This window comes from Macrobrachium nipponense, chromosome 5 (genome assembly GCF_015104395.2).
Source record: "Macrobrachium nipponense isolate FS-2020 chromosome 5, ASM1510439v2, whole genome shotgun sequence".
In the NCBI taxonomy this organism is placed as follows: domain Eukaryota; kingdom Metazoa; phylum Arthropoda; class Malacostraca; order Decapoda; family Palaemonidae; genus Macrobrachium; species Macrobrachium nipponense.
The window spans coordinates 138,109,905-138,130,722 of NC_061107.1; the positions used below are offsets into that span (position 1 = coordinate 138,109,905).

At 40.7% G+C, this 20,818-nt stretch overlaps 1 protein-coding gene and 1 pseudogene across 1 annotated transcript in view; both read left to right on the plus strand.

Annotated features, from left to right (window-relative positions):
* LOC135215666 (uncharacterized) overlaps positions 1-18,047 on the plus strand; it is a 35,343-nt gene extending 17,296 nt beyond the window's left edge. Inside the window, exons 2-4 of the mRNA XM_064250610.1 lie at positions 3,592-4,413; positions 4,645-4,803; positions 17,417-18,047. Of these exons, the coding sequence (XP_064106680.1) occupies positions 3,592-4,413; positions 4,645-4,803; positions 17,417-17,935 (1,500 nt within the window). The 3' untranslated portion in view covers positions 17,936-18,047. The remainder of the gene's footprint in view (positions 1-3,591; positions 4,414-4,644; positions 4,804-17,416) is intronic.
* On the plus strand, positions 12,504-13,466 carry LOC135215667 (NADH-ubiquinone oxidoreductase chain 1-like; annotated as a pseudogene).
* Positions 18,048-20,818: the final 2,771 nt, after the last annotated feature.

The window sequence follows — 20,818 nt, forward strand, 5'->3', positions numbered from 1 at the left end:
CAGACGACGCGCACCTGTGACGTCACAGTGCGGGAACCGAGCGACCGACGATCTCACCTTATGTTTTTCCATCTTGGAAATCGACTCGCACATTTACAACCCTGTACGACGTGGCAACGCTGTAGCGTGGTATAAAAAAGGACAGGTCGGTGCCTTCAGGTCAGCAGTGCCATATAAGACATAAAAAACTATCTCAATACAGTAAATAATTTTAAATAAAGAAATTTTTTGTTTTCACTTTGAAAGTAGCAAACAAACTCAGAGTCTAGACATATGAAATGAAAAAAACAAACTCACGACAAAATAATATATGACCAAAATATACACATAAGACAAAAGCAACATTTTTCAACACAAACTACAAAACTACATCTGAGAAAAAAAAGGAACTCTAATACTTGGTGCTTTTACATTTCTCTCTCTCCCTTCCATCCTCGAGCCTTATCGAGAACTTATAGTGTATATAACGTATATATTTATATTTTAAATGTTGTCTTTTTAAGTATATATTTGTGTTTTATTGTAAAGTATTTTCTAAGTATCTTTATAATTCTGGTTATTTTATATCTGATACTCACGGAAGCTCTCTCTCTCTCTCTCCTCTCTCTCTCTCTCTCTCTCTCTCTCTCTCTCTCTTTGTCTGTTTTTCTGTTATTTTCTATTTTTCAGTTCATTTCCTTTTCATTGTGTAGTTTCTGAGTTGAAATGGCTTCATATTTTACTTAAAGTGTAATTGATGCGTGTTTTGGTACACATTAAGTGCTCCAGAGTTAGTCTGGGGCTCTTGTAATGCATTTTTATTGTATTAGTTTTGTGTGGCTGCGAATGAATCTCATTTCAACAGTTGTTGTCTAAATTCCTAAGGCTGCTGTTTTGTTTAATCCATGATGATTCAGAACAGGGGCCAATACTTCTTGCTGCACGGAGTTGACAAGGTGAACTGCAAGCTTTGTTTACAGGCTGGCCCTTTTGTACCCTACGGCCCCACAATGTTGTGCGTACATTTGCGGCGCAATGTACGGTGCTGCCGTCAGCCCGTGTCCTGTTTACCAGCTGTTCAAGGTCATTTCACCGCGATGATGCCCACGATCCACATACGTGGGCATACGCAGTCGTGATACGTGAATGTGTGACCCCAGCTTAAGAGACACACACACACACACACATATATATATATATACAGGGGGTCCTCGAGTTACGACGTTGATCCGTTCTTAAGATGCGTCGTAACACGATTTTCAGCGTAAGTCGGAACATTAAAAAATACCACATGATTTAATGTAAATATGTATCAATAACAAAGAGAGAACAATTCCTTACCTTTAAAAGAGAGAACAATTCCTTACCTTTATTAATTTGGTTGGCTTGCACACTGGAGAGGAAGCTGCGGCGCTGGAGAGACTGGGGGAGGTTAGTGAAGAGAAAAAGAACCTCTAGAAGGTGCTGGAGATGCTGGGGCAGGTGAGTCTTGAGGTGAGGCAGAACATACTGGAGATGCTGGGGCATGTGAGTCTTGAGGTGAGGCAGAACCTACAGAAGGTGCTGGAGATTGTGGGGCACGTGAGTCTGGGTTAACAGAACATTCAGAAGGTGCTGGAGATTGTGGGGCAGGCGAGTCTGGATTAGCAGAGGCAGCTGAGGTAGAGGGTACAGGATCTCTTGCAGGCTTCTCTACCTTCTTAAAATACTGCTCCAGGTTAGTCTGAACAGAGAGCAACCTCTTTTCATCCAAGATCTCCTTGTAACAATGCATCAAATCCATGATGCCTCTGGAAACCCTAGTGAACCTGTCCAAGTTTGGATCCTGAGCATCAAAAGTTGCCAACGTTTGCTGCAACTCTGCAAAACCTCTTGCCAAGGCCTGCCTTGTGAAAGCCTTAGGCTCTGGGGTGGGTGCTTCTTCTTCTTCCTCTATCATCTGTTGTATCAGTTGTATCAGGTCCTCAGCAGATAACTCCTTGGTGATGTAAGTGCGGTTAGGCATACGCTTCTAAAACAAACCTGTCTCATCCACGTTAAACACTTGCTGAGCAGAATAACCCCCCTCCTTAATTATCTCAGACAACGCTTTAGGAAATTCACTCGCTGCTTTCTCATCCCCACTAGCAGCTTCACCTTGCACTTTAAGGTTATGGTAATTGGCCCGAGCCTTAAATCGCATAAACCAACCCCTACTAGCCACAAACTCTTCACTTTCACTTCCCTCCCCCTTTTCTTTTTTCAACGCTTCAAACAATCTTTTCGCCTTCTCCTGAATCACCATAAGGCTGACTGGGATACGCCGTTGATTTTGGTCTTCCTTACCCAAAGCACCAATAACCTTTCCATTTCAATGATTAGACCACTACGCTGCTTGGTTATCACTGTCGCTTTCATAGGAGCAGATCCTTTCACATGTTCAACGATGTGCTCTTTATCTTTGATAATGGTAGCAACGGTCGAACGGCTAAGGCCAAGCGAGCGGCCATGTTTGTTGGCGTTTCTCCCTTCTCAGATCGCTTTATAATGTCCACTTTAATTTCCATGGTGATGGCCTTTCTTTTCTTCGATGCACTACCATCAGAAGAGTCCGCCTTGCGCTTGGGAGCCATAACAAAGAGCAAAAAGTTAAAAAAACGATACAACACGAGGGAGAGAGAGGCAGCGTAAACAACCAAAATGGCGTATGGGCGAGGAATGAGCATAGCGAAGCGACGCCGTCCTCTCCCCCACAAAGCGTATTCTTCCGCCGTGTACCCGAAACTAGTTCGCGTTTGTTTACGTCGCTTACGACGCTAACCCTCGTGAGACGGAACGACGCATAATATTATTTTTTATATTTTTATGGGGGCGCGTTCGTAACCACGAAACAGCGTAAGTCGAGAACGGCGTAACCCGAGGACTTACTATATATATATTATATATAGTATATATTATATTATTATATATATATATATATAGATATATATATATATATAGTTAAAGTCCTTCTGGCCCTCTGAGGCTCATGTACAGGCTGATCTGTTTCTGTAGCGACAGCTAGTGGGTGACAGGTCCCAATGCCTAAGACATGCGGCCAGTGTATCACTAGGCCCACTGTTTAACTCCCCACTTCCCAGCTGGCCACCCAGAGAGCTGGTACCTATTCTCCTTCTAACCATCGAGTTTTCGGACCGCTGGATTCACGCCATTCCCAAGCCATCAGCGAGCGGCAGGGTTCGAACCCTGGTCCTCTCGACTGGTAGGAGAGAACCTTGCCACTGCCCCACCAAGGCAACATATATATGTGTGTGTGTGTGTGTGTGTTTACAATCGACCAGTCACTTTTTATTAGACATATGTAACTGTAGTAGTCACAAATAGCATTTAATATCCACCTGGAATTATTCCCGAGGTATGGTGAATTAGATTATAAACGACACATAATTTTGTCTTAATATTTTGTGAATATAAAGAAATTTCTCGCATCATACACATGTATATACGTATAAACGTCTCACACATATATCCCACATCATCATAAGTCTGTTTTCTAAAATAATTGTTTGACCTTTTTAATCACACTTTGCATCTGTACACCTTTTATATAAGTCATTTACTTTTATTTCGCAGAGGGACTGTGCAGAACTGCAATGCTGTGTTTGCAAACAAAATTACAGCGATTGGGTAATCCCAAGGAGTTTGCCATGCGGTCATTCAGTTTGTTCAGTATGCATAAGCCAGATAGTACTCCACAGAAAGAGCTGTCCTGAATGCAGAACCCCATTCCAAGAGGACACTGCTCAGGACCTGCCAGTTAACCATTCCATTCAGAGATTGTCTCGCGTGCTAAACTTTAAAGGACCCGATCATGATGGAAACCTACAACTGGAATTTCCAATTACGTTTCAGCATTCCAGAAAGCAAGAGAATGCTGGCAAGTGCCCAAATCACGGACTCTGTATGTTCTTCATGTGTTTGCGTTGTCTCGTTCCGGTGTGTCGGAACTGTCTCGTACAAGACCATTTAGATTTTCCGTTTGGTCAGTGTTTCATAAAGCCTCTTGTGGTTGCCATTGAAGATATTCTGATTTCTTGGACTCGAGTAACAGAAAGATATATAGAAGAAGCTCAGTTAAAGCATGATGAATTACTTTATATCCAAAATATATTAAAAATGATTGAAAAAATTCAAGAAACCCTGGATTTATATGCCACTCGCATAAAACAAGTCAGAGTCCTAAATGGAGATGTCGTTGGTGAAATAAACACCTGGAAATCTATTCTGGATGCTCTAAGAACATGTCATAGAAACCTGAAAAATTGTTCGTCTTCTGAAGAGATCAAGTCTTTATTGTTGCGTGTAGCTACTGTTCACGCAGACCACATGAGCCTGAAGGAAGAAGGAAAGCAAGAATTGATGTTAAACTCCTTGAAAAGTCTCACTGAAATTATGGTAAGCTTGGGCAATCAATGCCTATATTTACTGAAGAATCAGTACCTCTGATATTTCTTATATTTTACAGTTAATTTTTGTTTCAAATCATTTCACGTCTTGTCAAAAATTTATTTGTTCATCTGAAAATCGCTACATGTCATTTGAAAATAACTACCTAATTTTCATATTGATTCTGATACGAATCCGTCCATATATTGAAACTTATTACAATTAAGTTTATCTCAACAGGATTTGACGAAGCTGTTAGACACCGGGAGGCCGATCTACGCAGTAAATGGAGGCACTGACGGTCACGCCAGATGGGCTTTTGTTACCCGTAAACACCAACGCGTCCTTCTGTACTCTTTGAAAGACGGACAACACCCTCAAGACGGATTTTGTATACCGGTATGTTTTATTATTCTTATATTGGAATAACATAGCTGGAGAAGGAAATTGCCCCAACTACCAGGCAAATTGCCTTACTCAGGTTATATAGGTCATATGCCAACCATTGTATAGCAAACCACTAAATTCTTAAGTTGTCTGTCAGTCCAGATTCTGTGGAGCAGATTTTTTGCCAAAAACGAAAGGATGAATTTCCATTTGGATACTTGCCTACTGTTCAAGTTAGCTTACATCTCTGCGCCGATGACTCTAGAAACTGTGTTAAGCCCTATGTGCACTTGTATGTCACCTCGTTTTGACTTTTAATACTCTAAATATGATGTTTCTGGAGCATTTATGAAGAGGTGGCATGTCAGGGTTCATGGTTGTTTGTCCACCATATTGAATCAAAGATGGCTGCCCTTTTGGACCCTGGTGCTAAATAGCGCAGTTGTATAGTCCTACAATCATAGGTACATGATATAGTAATGACAAGGTAGTCCCACTCTAGCGACGAATTTGGGACTCTTGCGCAAGTGATTTTGTAACGTCACACAACCCAGTCGAAGCGACAATTCACTCATGTAAACATGAGGGATAATTGCCTTTTGTACACTTTGTAATACGATTCAATAAATATCCCTCCTTTGATTTAAGTGGTGAATACGATTTTGGACATATGAAATATTGTACTTCATGTGAATTCTCATCTTTCTCACCAGACGCCAGGTAGGCCTCCAGGCCTGTCAGTCGTCCTGCTTCAGGAACTGTCTCCATTCTTGGCGATCATCATAGAGCCTCATCTCATCAACTTCCCGCAAACTAGAGCCTCTCCTCTCTACTCCTCTCTCTGTGTTTTGTAGCCATCTCATTTTTGGTCTTCCTACCGGTCTCCTTCCTTCCAGTGTCCATTCCAAAAACCTTATAGGATATCGCTCCTCCTCCATTCTTTTGGTGTGTCCAAGCCATCTAAGCTGTCCTCTCTCCACAAAATCTAGTATCTCCTCCACTCCCAGTTCTCTTCTTCTAATGTCTTCATTTCGTAGCCTATCCAGTCTTGTTACACCTTTTATGAGTCTTAGGGCTTTCATTTCAGCTGCTTGAAGTTGGCCTCTAGTTGTTGATGTTAATGTCCATGATTCATGGCCATAAGTCAATATTGGTCTTAAAATAGAGAGGTATATTATGGTTTTCACTTTGCGAGGTATATTTCTCTTTCATTAGCGGGTAGAGCAGATACAGTTTGTTACTGAATTTCTGTATTCGGGTAGTTATTTCCAGTTTTGAATCGTTTTGGTCACTAAACTCTACCCCTAAGTATTTGAAATTTATACACTGTTGCAATGTCTGACCTTCTAATTCTACATCTACGTTACTTGGTGTTCGTGATAGGTGCATGATCTCTGTCTTATTCTTGTTGATCCGCATTCCATTAGCTGTTAAGATCGCGTTCCAGTTGTTGACGTTTTCTTGGAGAGATTCTGCGCTGGGGGCTATCATTGCATGGTCATCTGCATACATGAGGTTGATGGTCATATCTGCAGCTTCATCCTCACCTAGTTCCCTTATACATTTATCAAGGAACAATATAAAAAGAAGTGGAGAAAGGACGCTGCCCTGTCTTACACCTGATTTAATTTCAAACCAGTCTTCATTCTCTTGATTTGTTTTTACTCTGGATCTGATGTTTTGATAGGTGTTATAAATTGCTCTTATAAGTTTCTCAGGGATTCCATAGTAAGGGTCTTTTAGGGCATCCCATATTTTCATTCTTGGGACTCTATCAAAAGCTTTTTCTAGATCTATAATAGCAATATATCTGTCCCTGTCCCATTCCCAGCTCTTCTCAAATATCGTCTTGAGGGAGAAAATCATATCAGTTGTCCCTCTTCCTGGTCGAAAACCGTTTTGCCATTCACCCAGCTTTGGTAATGTCTGGCAAACAAAATTTTAATGGCGGTATAGACGTGGAGGGGCTATTGTAAGGATATTTTGAACTTGATAATAAGATTACTCATTTACTGGACAAGTCCTCTACCTTATACCTCCTGAGCAATTTAGGCCAGGTTACGAAATGCTCTGTTCCACTGCTTTCATTTCATCTTGATTCTCTTTAAGCCTTGCATGAGTTGGACAGTAAGTGGCTGCCACCCACTTATTTCTCCTTTCCTTGTCAGTCACTTTCGCTGGGAATACGAAGCCAGGATACTATGCTTCCCTTTCCCCACCTATTCGTGCATCCTACAACAACAGACGACTGAACCATTGCTTAGAAATAAGAAGCAGATTAATGAAAGGCCAACGTTCCTCTCATACAGTAGTTAGGCGGAAAGGCTTTTTGCCCACCAGTAGACGTGTTGATGACGTCACGTTGATGACTCCTCTATCATTATATATCTTGGCTAAAAGGAGATTTGACGCCTAATAAAATTCTAATAGAATTTAAGGCCTAAAATCAATCTACAAGAAAAAAAATTCAAGTTTTCGACACACTGAATTACAAATGGCGGCCATTTTGGGTCCTGGGCTGGCTTATGATATTATAGAAATAGAGTTCTGCAAATACAGTAATGCTCACTTTGTAAGAAATTTATGATAATATTATTTTAGAATTGAAGGGATAAAATGGGTTTCTAAAGAAAACTTGGACATTTTATGCTTGCTATTCCTATGATCTGATAATTACTTACTAAACATCAAAATAGAGTATTTTCACAAATATAATATGTAACTCGCACTTTCACAAAAATAACATGTAACTCCATATGTATACTTCATCACTAATAGTAATACAAATAGAAAACTGAACACTATTTGATGTGCATACTACAGAGTATTTGCTTGTGATACCTACTGATGTTCTCAGTCCCTTCATGGTTGTTCTGGATGCGGCATATTTTTGCATTATGAATTGGTTTCACATTTGCAAAAACGGCAACATGCAATTTTCCTGTCGACGCGAACAAACCTTTGGTCGGAAACACTTATAACAGTTATAAGGAGGTAGGAACTCACCTGAAATGGGTGCTTCTGCCATTAGGTCCTGGTAACAAATGTTCATTGTCAGCATGTCTCCATAGTCAAGAGGATTCATCTGAAAATCTTCAATGAACGGACCATGAAGCCACATGTATAGCACTGCAGGTAGGCCCCTAGAATATGCTGCTTGATACGGGTAGATGCAGGAGGAAGTCGCTATATATCAAACTGATGATGTTTTGTGTGATAAATGATGGAGCGAAGCTCATCAAAACACTCAACATCGCATTGGAGAAGGAACTTCTCAGCATTAGCCATTAGTAATGCAACCTTGTTCTCATAGAAGGCCCAAACTCTTCCATCTCAACTATCCAAGTTAGATATGTACGTTATTACACCTTCTGCATTCTTTCTTCGATTACGATCACTGCCTTTAATACTCCCATCCTTGAACAAACCAAATACATTGTCAGTGCGACTGCATGAATTCAGCGAGATTGAAACGATTTCCACAGATTTTGCACAGTCTCTATTAAGTTTTCAATTTCATCTGCTTTGATGGAGCTTTCCTGGCATGTCCCATGAAGTCTATGATAATGTTGCGACGATACACAGTTGATGATAGTGTCTCCTTAGGAAGTAATTTCTTTAGCTCGGTAGCAAAATCAGCCTTTTTCAATTTACGTATGAATCCTTCCTTTGTTAAGTAGGAGGAGGTTGGCGTTATTTCAGATCTTAAAGAGTGAAGATCAAAGTTTCTTAAGCAAGCATAGAAAGGATTATTTAAAATAATCACCATATTCAATGTTACAAGTTCATGACTAGTGAACGTGAAAAGCAACGAAAGCAGACTTTATGAGCATATTAGGAAAACACAAATGAAAGAAATTGTTGTTTTTTACTATAATTAAGCTTATTATTCGGCAAATGTCGCAAATCCTTGACATCGGACAACGCGTAAGCTCGCTGTGTTACCTCAATGTTGTACATCAGTTCCTTGAACACCCTTTTCATCTGTTGACTCACATCTTGCTCTTCAAATGCCATCACAGATTCCACATCTCGCTGAAATTGTTTGATGTATTTTTTTCAAGCGGTTCTTCTTTCCCACCGTAATCCCCACATTAAGTGTTCAGTTGCCTCATGCGTCTAAGTTAAACATCTGGCATGGTATAGTTTGGCAAAGGGGTTTTTACGACTGCATACCCTTACTGCATCAACCATAATTATCGGGGGTGGGGCGGGGGACCTCGCTTTGACTAAAAAGTCTACCTGCAAGGCAGCGGTTTCCACAGTTATTGGCGGTGGGTCTAGCTTTTTACTAAAATGTAAGAGTGCAAGGCAGCGGGTTCTTCAGTTATTGGTGGTGGGCCTAGCCATAGGCCTAACTGCGGGGTGGGGTGGGGGTTGGGCACGTAACCCCATTTTGAGTTCAAGAAGCTTGTAGTAAAAGCCTAAGCTTAATTTTCATATTATTATTATTATTAATGTTAAAGTTTTATATATCAAGTAGTTTGGCAGTTATTTTTGTTCATACGAAGATAGGTGAGTTTTTACTATATGACTGTAATAAATAAAAATTTAACTTCTTTATCTCGGAAGTATTTCTATTAATTTTCCATGTATATATATATATATATATATATCTATATATATATATATATAGATATATATATATATATATATTATATCTATCTATATATATATAGAAATATAGATATATATATATATCATATATATATATATATATATATAATATATATATTTTCTATATATTATATATATATACTATATATAATATATATATCCTATATATATATATATATATTATATATATATATATATATATATAGAAAGATATATATATATATATATATATATATATATATATATAGACATAGTATATAGAATATATATAAATATATCTATATATCATATATCTATATATATATATATATATATATATATCTATATAAATATATGTATATACACGTTCGTGTGTGTGTCTGTGCGTGTGTTTTTTTGAAGTTTTCGTTTTTCTATCCTATTTAATTTCCGAATTTTACATTACCCACAGATATCTTGGTCTTAAATTATTTTCTGTACAGAATTTGATTACATTTCTTCCACACTTACATAAGGTGGGAAAATTAATACATATACTTACGAGATAAAGAAGTTAAATTTATTTATTTCTTACAGTTAATATATATATATATATATATATATATATATATATATATTATATATATATTATATGCTGGTACTTTTATATATCTTCTCTTTGATTGTATAAAATGTTAGAAAAGAGTTTTACAACATTTTCAGATTCCTTATTTAGCTTAGAGATATAGGATGTCTAAAAATGTATGTTCAGATTTTGCATAACATAATGTAAAAGTTAATGTAACGTAGAATGTAAAAAGAGAGAGATTAACTTTGTCCGTTCCGAGATAGAAATTGTTTTGGTAACTTGTCATCACCTCAGATTAAGAGGAACTAGAGATCTCCGTTTTGTTATCATAACCTGTCATCATGTTTGATAAGGGACTTTTATTTCAGGTCAAGTACGTGTCTTTGTTGAGCATACTACATACATGGTTTCATACGTGTATGTCTTTGCCGAATAATCACGTGAAGATTTCACGATTTTTCTGTAAAGTTAAGTCATATTAGAAGCTTCTAGAAGGATTGCCCATCTTTTTCATGCCCAAAACGTTTTGTGCGATATCCACTGTTCAGTTTCCGTAAGAAAGAGATTCATTACAGACTTTGAATCCCTGGCGTTCAGACATCTCTCTCTCTCTCTCTCTCTCCATACTTGATATTAACGTAACGTAAATTGGTCACTCGTAACTTTTAGATTTCAGATTTGATATTTCTTAGAGTTAATTAGTATTATTTAGTTATTTTTGTGGAATCTGAACAAACATTGTACAAGTGTGTAACGGCACCTTTTCTTTTGTGAAATGTGAATTGGTGAAATTTTTTGGAACTGGCTGCAGCAGAAAGGAAATTGGTACCAAGGTAAAATGTGTTATTGGAAATTTATTAGTTGCAACTAATAGTTACAATGGTTTGGTGAAAGTTTAAATTTTTACACTGCAATTTTTTTTGTATTGTGTTTGTTTCATTCGAAGTGATTTTTGTGCATTTATCCATTTTTCTTATTGAAGTGATTTTTGTGCATTAATCCATTTTTTTTTTATTGAAGTGTGTGTTTCTATTTTATGTTCTGTGTGATTGGTGCTTTTTAGAATTTTGGTATTTTGCACATTTTTCTGTGTTTTCATTTGCATTCACAATTTAATTGGCTTAATTGTTTTCTTCACTTAATCATTACACCTTTAATTAAATTTAACACTTGTGAACTAATTTGCATTTACTTAGAATTCTTTTCAAGTTTTAGTGTTATTTAGCACTTGTGAATTAATTTCCAAATTTCAATTATTGCCTAACACTTTTGAATTTAGATTGAATTAATTTTCTTGAATTTTGTGATACTTGGCACTTCGTCACAATATATATATATTTATAATATATATTATATATAATATATATATATATATATATAGATATATATATATATAATATATGGGATATATATATATATATATATACACACACACAGTACGGTCCGAAATATGCGTGATCGGATTGTGCGATTCCCATTTTATGCCGTCGTTAGTTCTTAAAAAGTAGATTTTCTGTATCTGTAAGCCGTTCAAAGTCTGCGAGTCGCACGACACAAAACATATCAAATCTATTGTCTTTTCAAGTATTTTTTTGGGGGGGAGGTGGGTTCGCTGATGCCTGAGAGAAATGGGGGCAGGTGTGGAATGAGAGAGAAAGATTTCCTGCTCAGCCATTGGTTAAGACGGAAGGCTCCTGCTCAGCCATTGGTTAAGACGGAAGGCTCCTGCTCAGCCATTGGCTAAGACGGAAGGATCCTGCTCAGCCATTGGCTAAGACGGAAGGATCCTGCTCAGCCATTGGTTAAGATGGAAGGCTCCTGCTCAGCCATTGGCTAAGACGGAAGGCTCCGCCTCACGCATTTGTGATATCTTAGTGTGGTGTATGAATGTGCGAAGGTAGCATAGTCAGTAGTGAGTAGTCTTGTAATTGAAGGCTTGAGTGAAAGGTTGGACGAGGGATAAGCTGTCTCCTTTACGTGATTTGAATTTAACTTTTGAATGAAAAGGCTCAAATTATTTAGTGGGACGATAAGACCCTATGAAACTTTATATAAGTGTAACTTGGCTGGCGATTTAAGTGAAAAGTAGCCTTGTTAGGTTTTTATTTCGTTGGGGAGATGTAGATATAATGTGTAACTGTCTGTTTAATTTAATAATTATAATTAGTATATGATTCTTCTTTGTGGATTAAAAGTATAAGTTACTTTAGGGATAACAGCGTGATTTTCTTTGAGAGTTCTTATCGACAAGAGTAGTTGCGACCTCGATGTGAATTAAAATTTCAGTTAGGTGTAGCCGTCTAGCTGGTGGGTCTGTTCGACCTTTAAAATTTTACATGATTTGAGTTCAAACCGGTGTGAGCCAGGTTGGTTTCTATCTTTTATAAGTTTAAAAATGGCTTTAGTACGAAAGGATTGAGCTTTTGAGATAGTCTTAGTTTAAGATAAACTTTGATGGATTACCTTGGCAGATAATGTGTCGGATTTAGGATCCGTTAATATAGTGATTACTATTGGTAATAGAGAGAATTTAAAGGTTCTTTCTATGATGATTTTGATTAAGTTAGTGAGTTATCTTATTTTAATTATTCTGGTTTTGGTTTCTGTCGCCTTTTTCACTTTGTTGGAGCGTAAGGTTTAAGGTTACATCCAAATTCGTAAGGGTCCTATAATAAAGTTGGATACGCTGGTCTATTACAACCTTTTGCTGATACTGTAAAGTTATTTACTAAAGAACAGACTTTCCCTACTATAAGTAACTTTATTCCTTACTAACTTTCTCCGGTTTTTAGTCTACTTATTGCTCTTGTTTGCTGGTGTCTATATATACCATATGAGTTGGGTTTGTTTTATTTTGAGTTTGGGGTTTTATTTATTCTTTGTTGTACAAGGGCGAGAGTTTATTCTACTATAGGGCGCAGGTTGAGCATCTAATTCTAAATATTCTCTTTTAGGGTGTCTTCGTGCTGTAGCTCAGACTATTTCGTATGAAGTAAGACTTGCTTTAATTTTACTTAGGATGCTGTTTTTAGCTGGGAGGGTTCGACTTAGGCTTATTTGAAAGTTATCAGCGTTATTGATGGTTTTTTATTTTAGGGTTTCCTTCAGCTTTATTGTGATTTGCTTCTTGTTTAGCGGAGAGTAATCGGACTCCATTTGACTTAGCAGAGGGGGAGTCTGAGCTGGTGTCTGCTTTGAATACTGAATATAGGGGTGGGGGATTTGCTCTTAGTTTTATGGCGGAGTACGTTAGAATTTTGTTTTTAAGGGCATTATTTTCAATAATTTTTTTTTAGGAAAGTGTCTTGTTTCTTTTGTATTTTATGTAAAAGTTATGTTTGTTGGATTCTGCTTTGTGTGGGTGCAGGGTACTTTATACCACGGTTTCGTTATGATAAATTAATTTATCTGGCTTGGAAAAGGTTCCTTCCTACGGCTTTGAACTACTGTATCTTTTTTATAAGGTTAAAGGTTTTTTTTAGAGAATTTATTAATTTAGTTTGTAAGAAAATTAGGGTAGACTATCAAGTGATTCGAACACTTTTTAGGTGCTTTCAAAGCACCATCTTCGAATGATCGGTATCATAATCATCGCCATCGCTATTCAGATCTGGGTGCGGGAGCTTTCATCATTCTGGGTGTAATTTTAAACTTTTTCAAGTTATTAAAACTCTAAAACCTTTTTAATGTTTTATTGATCCATAAGAACAATGTCATATTAGAAAAAAAGATACAGTATAGTAAAAGTATTGTGAAAATGGGTAGTAAAAAATTGTTACTGGGAAAGTTGCCGTTTGCCCTAATAGAATATTCCCATTAGATATGTGTATCGAAATCTGTGATTTTACAGTTCTGCCAGACCTGAAAATAATATCTACTCCTGATACTTGAGGGGCAGGAACTTCCCAAAACCTCTAGCAGAACGTTTCTTCTCTGAAGTCTCTCCCAACGTCGAAATAACTCGGACGTCCACTCCTGAAGATGGCTTGACCAAAATTCGACCAAACTCTCTCGAGTGACTTTTCTTCTGATCCTTCGTCGGTCCCTTTTTCTCTTATCTCTCTCGGATGATCTCTCACTGATAATCTGATCTGTTCTCTTACTAATGATCTCTCCTGTGACTCTTACTGATGATCTCTGCTTCCTCCTACTTCGTCTGTCGTATTTATACGGCACTCTGGGGCCAGAGCCTACGGCGAACGTCACAGACTCCCGAGATTACCGGAACTTCTTAGATGAATCTAGATGAGGTATTGCATCAGAAATCGCAGCGTTTCTCACGTCACGTCGGCGCCTGACAAGTTCCATAAAACTCCTGCCGATTCTAGAACCATCATGGGAACAGGCACCTCCAACACAATGCGCTAATGCCTCCTTGCTGCCGAACTTCTCGAAAATGCATTTTCCTTTCCTTTATCTTCTTTTGCTCCTTTGCTATAAAGCAATTAACTTGACATGGGCCTAGCATTTTACTAAAAAGACTGCAAGGCAGCAGTTCCACAGTTATCGGTAGTGGACCTAGCCTTTTACTAAAAAGTAAGACTGAAAGACAGCAGTTTCCAAAATTATCTGCATTGGGCCTAGCCTTTTACTGAAAAGTATGACTGAAAGGCAGCAGTTTCCTCAGTTATTGGCAGTGGACCTAGCCTTTTACTAAAAAGTAAAACTGAAAAACAGCAGTTTCCAAAGTTATTGTCAGTGGGCCTACCCTTTAAATAATAAATAAGACTGAAAGGCAGCAGTTTCCAAAATTATCGGCATTGAGCCTACCCTATAAAAAGTAAGACTGAAAGGCAGCCGTTTCCATAGTTATCGGGAGTGGACCTAGCCTTTTACTAAAAGGTAAGACTGAAAGGCTGCGTTTTCTGAAGTTATCATCAGTAAGCCTAGCATTTTACTAAAAAGTTAGACTGAAAAACAGCAGTTCCTACAGTTATCGGCAGTGGGTCAAGCCTTTTGCTAATACGTAAGACTGCAAGGTATAAGTTTCTGCAGTCATTGGTGGTGCCCCTAGCCTTTTACTAAAAAGTAAGACTGCAAGGCAGCAGTTTCCACAGTTATTGGCAGTGGACCTAGCCTTTTACTAAATAGGTAGACTGAAAGGCAGCAATTTCCAAAGTTATCGTCAGTGGGCCTAGCCTTTTACTAATTAGTAACACTGAAAGGCAGCAGTTTCTAAAATTCCTCAGTGGGCCTAGCCTTTTACTAATATGTAAGAGTGAAAGGCAGCAGTTATCAAAATTATTGGCATTGGTCTAGCCTTTTACTAAAAAGTAAGACAGAATGGCAGCAGTTTCCATAGTTATCGGCAGTGGACCTAGCCTTTTACTAAACAGGTAGACTGAAAGGCAGGAGTTTCCGAAGTTATTGTCAGTGGGCCTGACCTTTTACTAAAAATTAAGACTGAAAAGCAGCAGTTTCTGTAGTTATTGGCGGTGGGCCAGGCCTTTTACTTAAAAGTATGATTGCAAGGCAGCATTTTCCATAGTTATTATAGTTATAGGCAGTGGGTCTAGACTTTTACCAAAAAGTAATACTGCAAGGCATCAGTTTCCACAGTTATCGGCAGTGGACCTAGTCTTTTACCAAAAAACAAGACTGAATGGTAGCAGTTTCCAAAGTTATTGTCAGTGGGCCTAGCCTTTTACTAAAAAGTAAAACTGCAAGGCAGCAGCTCTCCTTTTAGTCGCCTTTTACGATACGCAGGATCTTGGTGGTAGTATTATACACCCCTACCATAGGGCATACTTTTTCAAGTACTTCTTGTGATGCATAACATCTGCAAAAAAATAATCTCCAGCAGTCTTAGGTACTCTGCTCTAGTGTGGACTGCAGCAAAAAGTATCTCCAGTAATCTTAGGAAGACTGTTCTAGTGTGGACTCTGACTGTCCTTACTGAAATCAGTAGCTTTGAGTAAGTTTTTTTGAAAATATTTCATCACAAAAGCAATATCTTTTAGTATTGGCCTGACATTTTATTTTGTTTTTTTCCTTGGAATTTGAAGCAACTGCTGTTTTGGCTCTCTTCTGGTGTTTCTGAGGAAAATGATAAAAATGATTCAGTAGATAGTTCAGGAGATCATTTGAATGTTGACTGTTTTTGTGAATGTCTCTCACCTCTTGTATGCAGCATATCTTGACATGATATTGGATTTGTGATAAGTCATTCTCAGATAAATTGTTCTGTGGCCTCATTTGCCAAATAAAATTAGTTCACTCCCTCTCCTCGTCCTACTCAGTCCTCACAATTAGTGACCCAGGAGTAGGTGACCCAAGCGGTTTTGGGTTTGCCATTAAGGGACTAATTACCACCGCTCACCTTCAGAGAACCTTTAATGGACCCATACGACGCCTAGTCTAGTTCTCTGGTACTCTCAATGCCATTAGCGGACTCACAACGGCATTTCTTCACAGAAGTGTTTTGGCGTTCAGTCTTACGGTTTGGCCCGCCATTCACAACTCGTTGACAGTGAGCGTGAGTCTGACAAGACGATGGAGAGTTCAGCGCATTCAATCGACTCCTCTGTGTCCGCCTCGATCCTGCGATCCGCAAGACGACCCTTCTTCGCACTCGAGTCCTCTTTGACGCCCACTCCCTGGATGACCGCACCGTCGGGGCCCCAACATGTCAAGCTGCCATCCTTCTGCAGTGAGGACGTTGCAACGGGAAGAAATACAGTTCCGGATCCACAGCATCACCTGGGACACCACCAAGGCGGACCTCATCACCGGGACCCTCACAGCGGATGCCTTCAAACGCCTCTCCCCATGAATGCTCAGCCATCCTGGGGAGCTGCCCTAAGAAAAATCATTCCTACATAGCCTGATGTTACTGGTTTTGTGTCCGGTGGAGGACATCCTAGGAAAAAAATTACAATACCATAAACAAGTGCAAAACGGCCAAACTTCACAGAATACCAACAATCACCTAAGTGCAATGGGGCCAAGGAGAATTCTGACAAGAGCTAAAACATTCAAAACACACCTGGTGGAGAACAGGTGAACTAGACAGTCAACTGCAGCAATTCAATTTTTTGCTTGAATGCCTACTCGCCTAATCGGCGCAGAGACATAAGCTAACTTTAACAGTAGTAAGATTCATCCCAAATACGTAATCAATATACTGTAGTATATGAGATACACTCCTGGAACTACAATTAATTATAGTTGTTTTTTCTTCCGATGTCTTCGGTGCTTCAGGAAAAATTTGCTGAAGCAATTACTTTTGCAAGCCATTTAAAACTTGTAAGTAAAGTATGATTGTTTCTTAATTGGTACAACTTTACATGTAAATAAATATTTTTTCCTTCTCTGTGCAACACAAACTTTGTGTAGAAAATGTATGCAATATGCACTCAAAGTTGGTCAGATTTCATGCAAATAAATGTTATAATGTTATGTACCATATTTACTTAATTCTAGGTTTACTTTTATTATTGCTTAAATATCTGTTTTCTACAGTACGATCTGGTGCGGGAAAAGATTCCATTAGATAGTCCTCATGTTTTTTTCGAGATATCTTTCGATGGAGAAGACAGAGGTCATGTTTATGTCCGCATGTTTGGAGATACTCCGCGTAGTCGCCAGACTGTCCTCCTATGTTCAGGAGAAATGGGACCTTCATACAAAAATACTTGCTTTTACAAGGCAGCTCACTACAGGAATGGCTGTTACCTCATCAGTGGAGGTGACTATGAAAACAATGATGGCTCTGGAGGTCATGCTATAGTGGATGGCATCATCAGTGGTGAGCCTTATTTACATGAGGTCATAGCTGGATTGTTTGTCAGTTGGCCCTCCCATGAATATTGGCATTTGGGCAGTTTTGATATCTATCTCAATGATACCCCTGGTATATACGACCATTCAGCTCACGGTGCTGTTGAGGAGGGGTTGGAAATATTGAAGGAAGCAGCACTCGTCACGCCAGTTACTCGGACATGTGTCTCGGACTGTGGCTTGGTTGTACCAATAAAATAAAATGTAAAGCAGAAACCCTAGACTAGCCAACTTTCACATCTGTAATAGTTTCATGAAATATCACAAATACTTGGTAATTTGTATTTTTCCTAGCTACACTTAGCTCGAACTACTCTCGTAGGAGAAACCTGGATTGTCAATCCGGCACTGACCAGAAAAAACCAGTTATTCCTCCACTCCCAGGCCAGGTAAATGCCCTGGGGGTTGAAGGCCACGGGACCTCTTGACCTGGACTCCAGTCCTTTCGTTGCCCCTATGGCACCTGCCCTAAGTTACATGGGGATGGTAGGGAGTGCTTAAAAACTGGCACTGAGGGGGGATGAGGAATAACTTCCAAGGCATCATGTAATGCAATGGTTTGTACTACACAGGCTATATGTTCCCTTGGGCTTACCTGAAGAGTTGTTGGGTCCTGAGACATACGCTGAAGGCCCAGGTAGGAAGAAGGATTGGGGGGGATTGGGAGGTTGGTAATGCACTTCATCCACGCCACCACTCATACCCTAAGCTCCTATCCACGGTGGGGCTAAAATCTCTGTTCCCTGCCACCACAGGACCTATCTCAAAGGAGTCGAGAGACTTCCTGGTACAATCTTTAAGGTAATGGGCCGTAAAGGTGGACTGTCTGCTCCACACCCCGGCTTGCAGGACCTAGCTGACTGCCAAGTTCTTAGAAAACGACAGAGACATACTGATACCCCTGATGTTGTGGGGCTTGGCCCCCAGCGGGGGAGGAAGTTCCGCTCCTTCATAGGCTCTCTTGATGGTCTCCCTCAGCCAGAAAGAGATGGTGTTCTTCGAGACCGTCTTCTTCTCTCGGCCCGTAGTAACGAAGAGGTTCTGAATACCTGGCCTAAACCAAGCCGTCCTACTGAGGTATTTTCTCATAGCCCGGACCAGGCACAAGAGGAGGTCCCTGGGATCCTCTGACTTTGGTAAGGCCGGGATCGAGAATCCTATGAACCTATCATCCTAAACTGAGGGGTTCTGGGTCTTTGCCACGAAGGAGGGTACAAATCTAAAGGTGAGACCCTCCCACTCTTTTGAGTGAGAGACCACGTACAAGAGACCATGCAGTTCTATCACCCACTTGGAGGAGGATAAGGCCAGCAGAAAAACCGTTTTGAGTCAGCTCCCTGTCCAGGATGTCCTTGAGAGGCTCAAACGGAGGCTTCCTCAGGGCGTTTAGAACTCTTGCTACATTCCACTGAGGAGCCCTCACGGCACTGGAGGGCACTCTTGTTCGAAGCTCCTAATGAGCATTGAGAGGTGTCTGGAGTTCCCCAGATCTATTCCCTTCGGGAAGAAGACTTGGCCCAGTGCTGCCCGGACTCCCTTCACAGCCGCTACAGTTGGGGAGCGGAGGCACCTGCGGCGGGACCCGTCTCGGCAGCTGCTGCTCTTACTCCGACCTCTGCAATCGTGGGAGAAGTGGTCTGGAGAGGAGGGGGACGAACACGCTCGACTCCTGCAATGGCGGCTCCTCATGGCTCTATATCTCCCATGGAAGGACCTACACGACAAACTCAATGAGGACCTGTCCTCTGACGAATGGCATCTCCTCTTGTCCCTCCTACGGCGACTCCTGGCCCAGGGTGAGGAGGAAGGATGGCTGGAACAGGCTTGGGGAGCACTCGCCCGGGGAACACTGCCCCGGGAGCCCGCTCCACCCGGACACTCCGCGGCCCTGGCCAGGAGAGAGGAGCGGTCACGGAACAAGAACACCCTTTCTCGGGGGGGACCTGCCCGGGGTATGGGGGTTCCCCAGCCACAGACTGGGGTGACCCCTAAAGACTCCGTTGGTTCCTGACGCCTCCCGGGGCGACGCCCCACTTCTGGGGAGGTGGCAGGGATGGCAGAGGAGGAAGAGGACAGGCCCACAGGCACTCCCGGGTGCGCGGGCGGAGCACCCCCATTCTGGGATGAGACACACTGCTGTGAGATGGGAATCCTTCGCTGAGCACAGTACAGCCACCATGGCATCCATCAACAGGGTGCCCTGCAGACAGTAATGGGACCAACATTCCCTCAGGAACATGGAGTCCCCAGACGGCACAACCTGCCGAGTTAAAAGAGACTCCTTGGGCAACGGATTCACCTAGGATGCCTCGCTGGGAGGGGATGGGGAAAAATTCTGGAAGCGAAGCCGGTGATTCCTTTAGGGGCGCTGGAGAGGGAGAAGGACCACGGGGCCCACAGCTACCGCTCCTACTACGTGGAACCTCCGATGCACCCTTCTTGGAGGGGGACCTGTGCTGCTTCTTCCGCTTGGTGGAGGCCAAGTCCCACAAAATGCACTCGTCACGCGTGGCTTCCCGAGAACAAGGGCGACCCCGACACTTGTTGCACAAGGCGTAGGGGTCTATCTTCACAGGTGAAAGAAAGGCTCCACATGCCCTACCCTCAGGACCGGGGCAACGATGTTGCGATGCTTCCATGCCCTAACAGACACACACACAATGGAGGGGAAACTAACACAAACAAAGGAGAACGGGCCAGTAACCAGACGACAAGCTGGCGCATGTAAACGCGATGGTTACCAGGAAAGGATTGGAGTCCAGGTCAAGAGGTCGCGTGGTCTTCGACCCCCGGGGCATTTACCTGGCCTGGGAGTGGAGGAATGACTGTTTTTTTTTTGGTTAGTGCCGGATTGACAATCCAGGTTTCTCCTACGAGAGTAGCTCAAGGTAAGTACACGGCATCAGAACAAATGCTTCCTTTCATCAACCATATTCACGCACTTGTAGTACTGCTATCATGATAATTTTTTACTTGCTAAATGAAATCCTTTTGCCCAAAAACTAAAATTTCATTTATTAATATATTTAGTCAACAGCTGTGTCTGTACTTTATATACTTAAGTATTGTGATGTTAAAAATCGA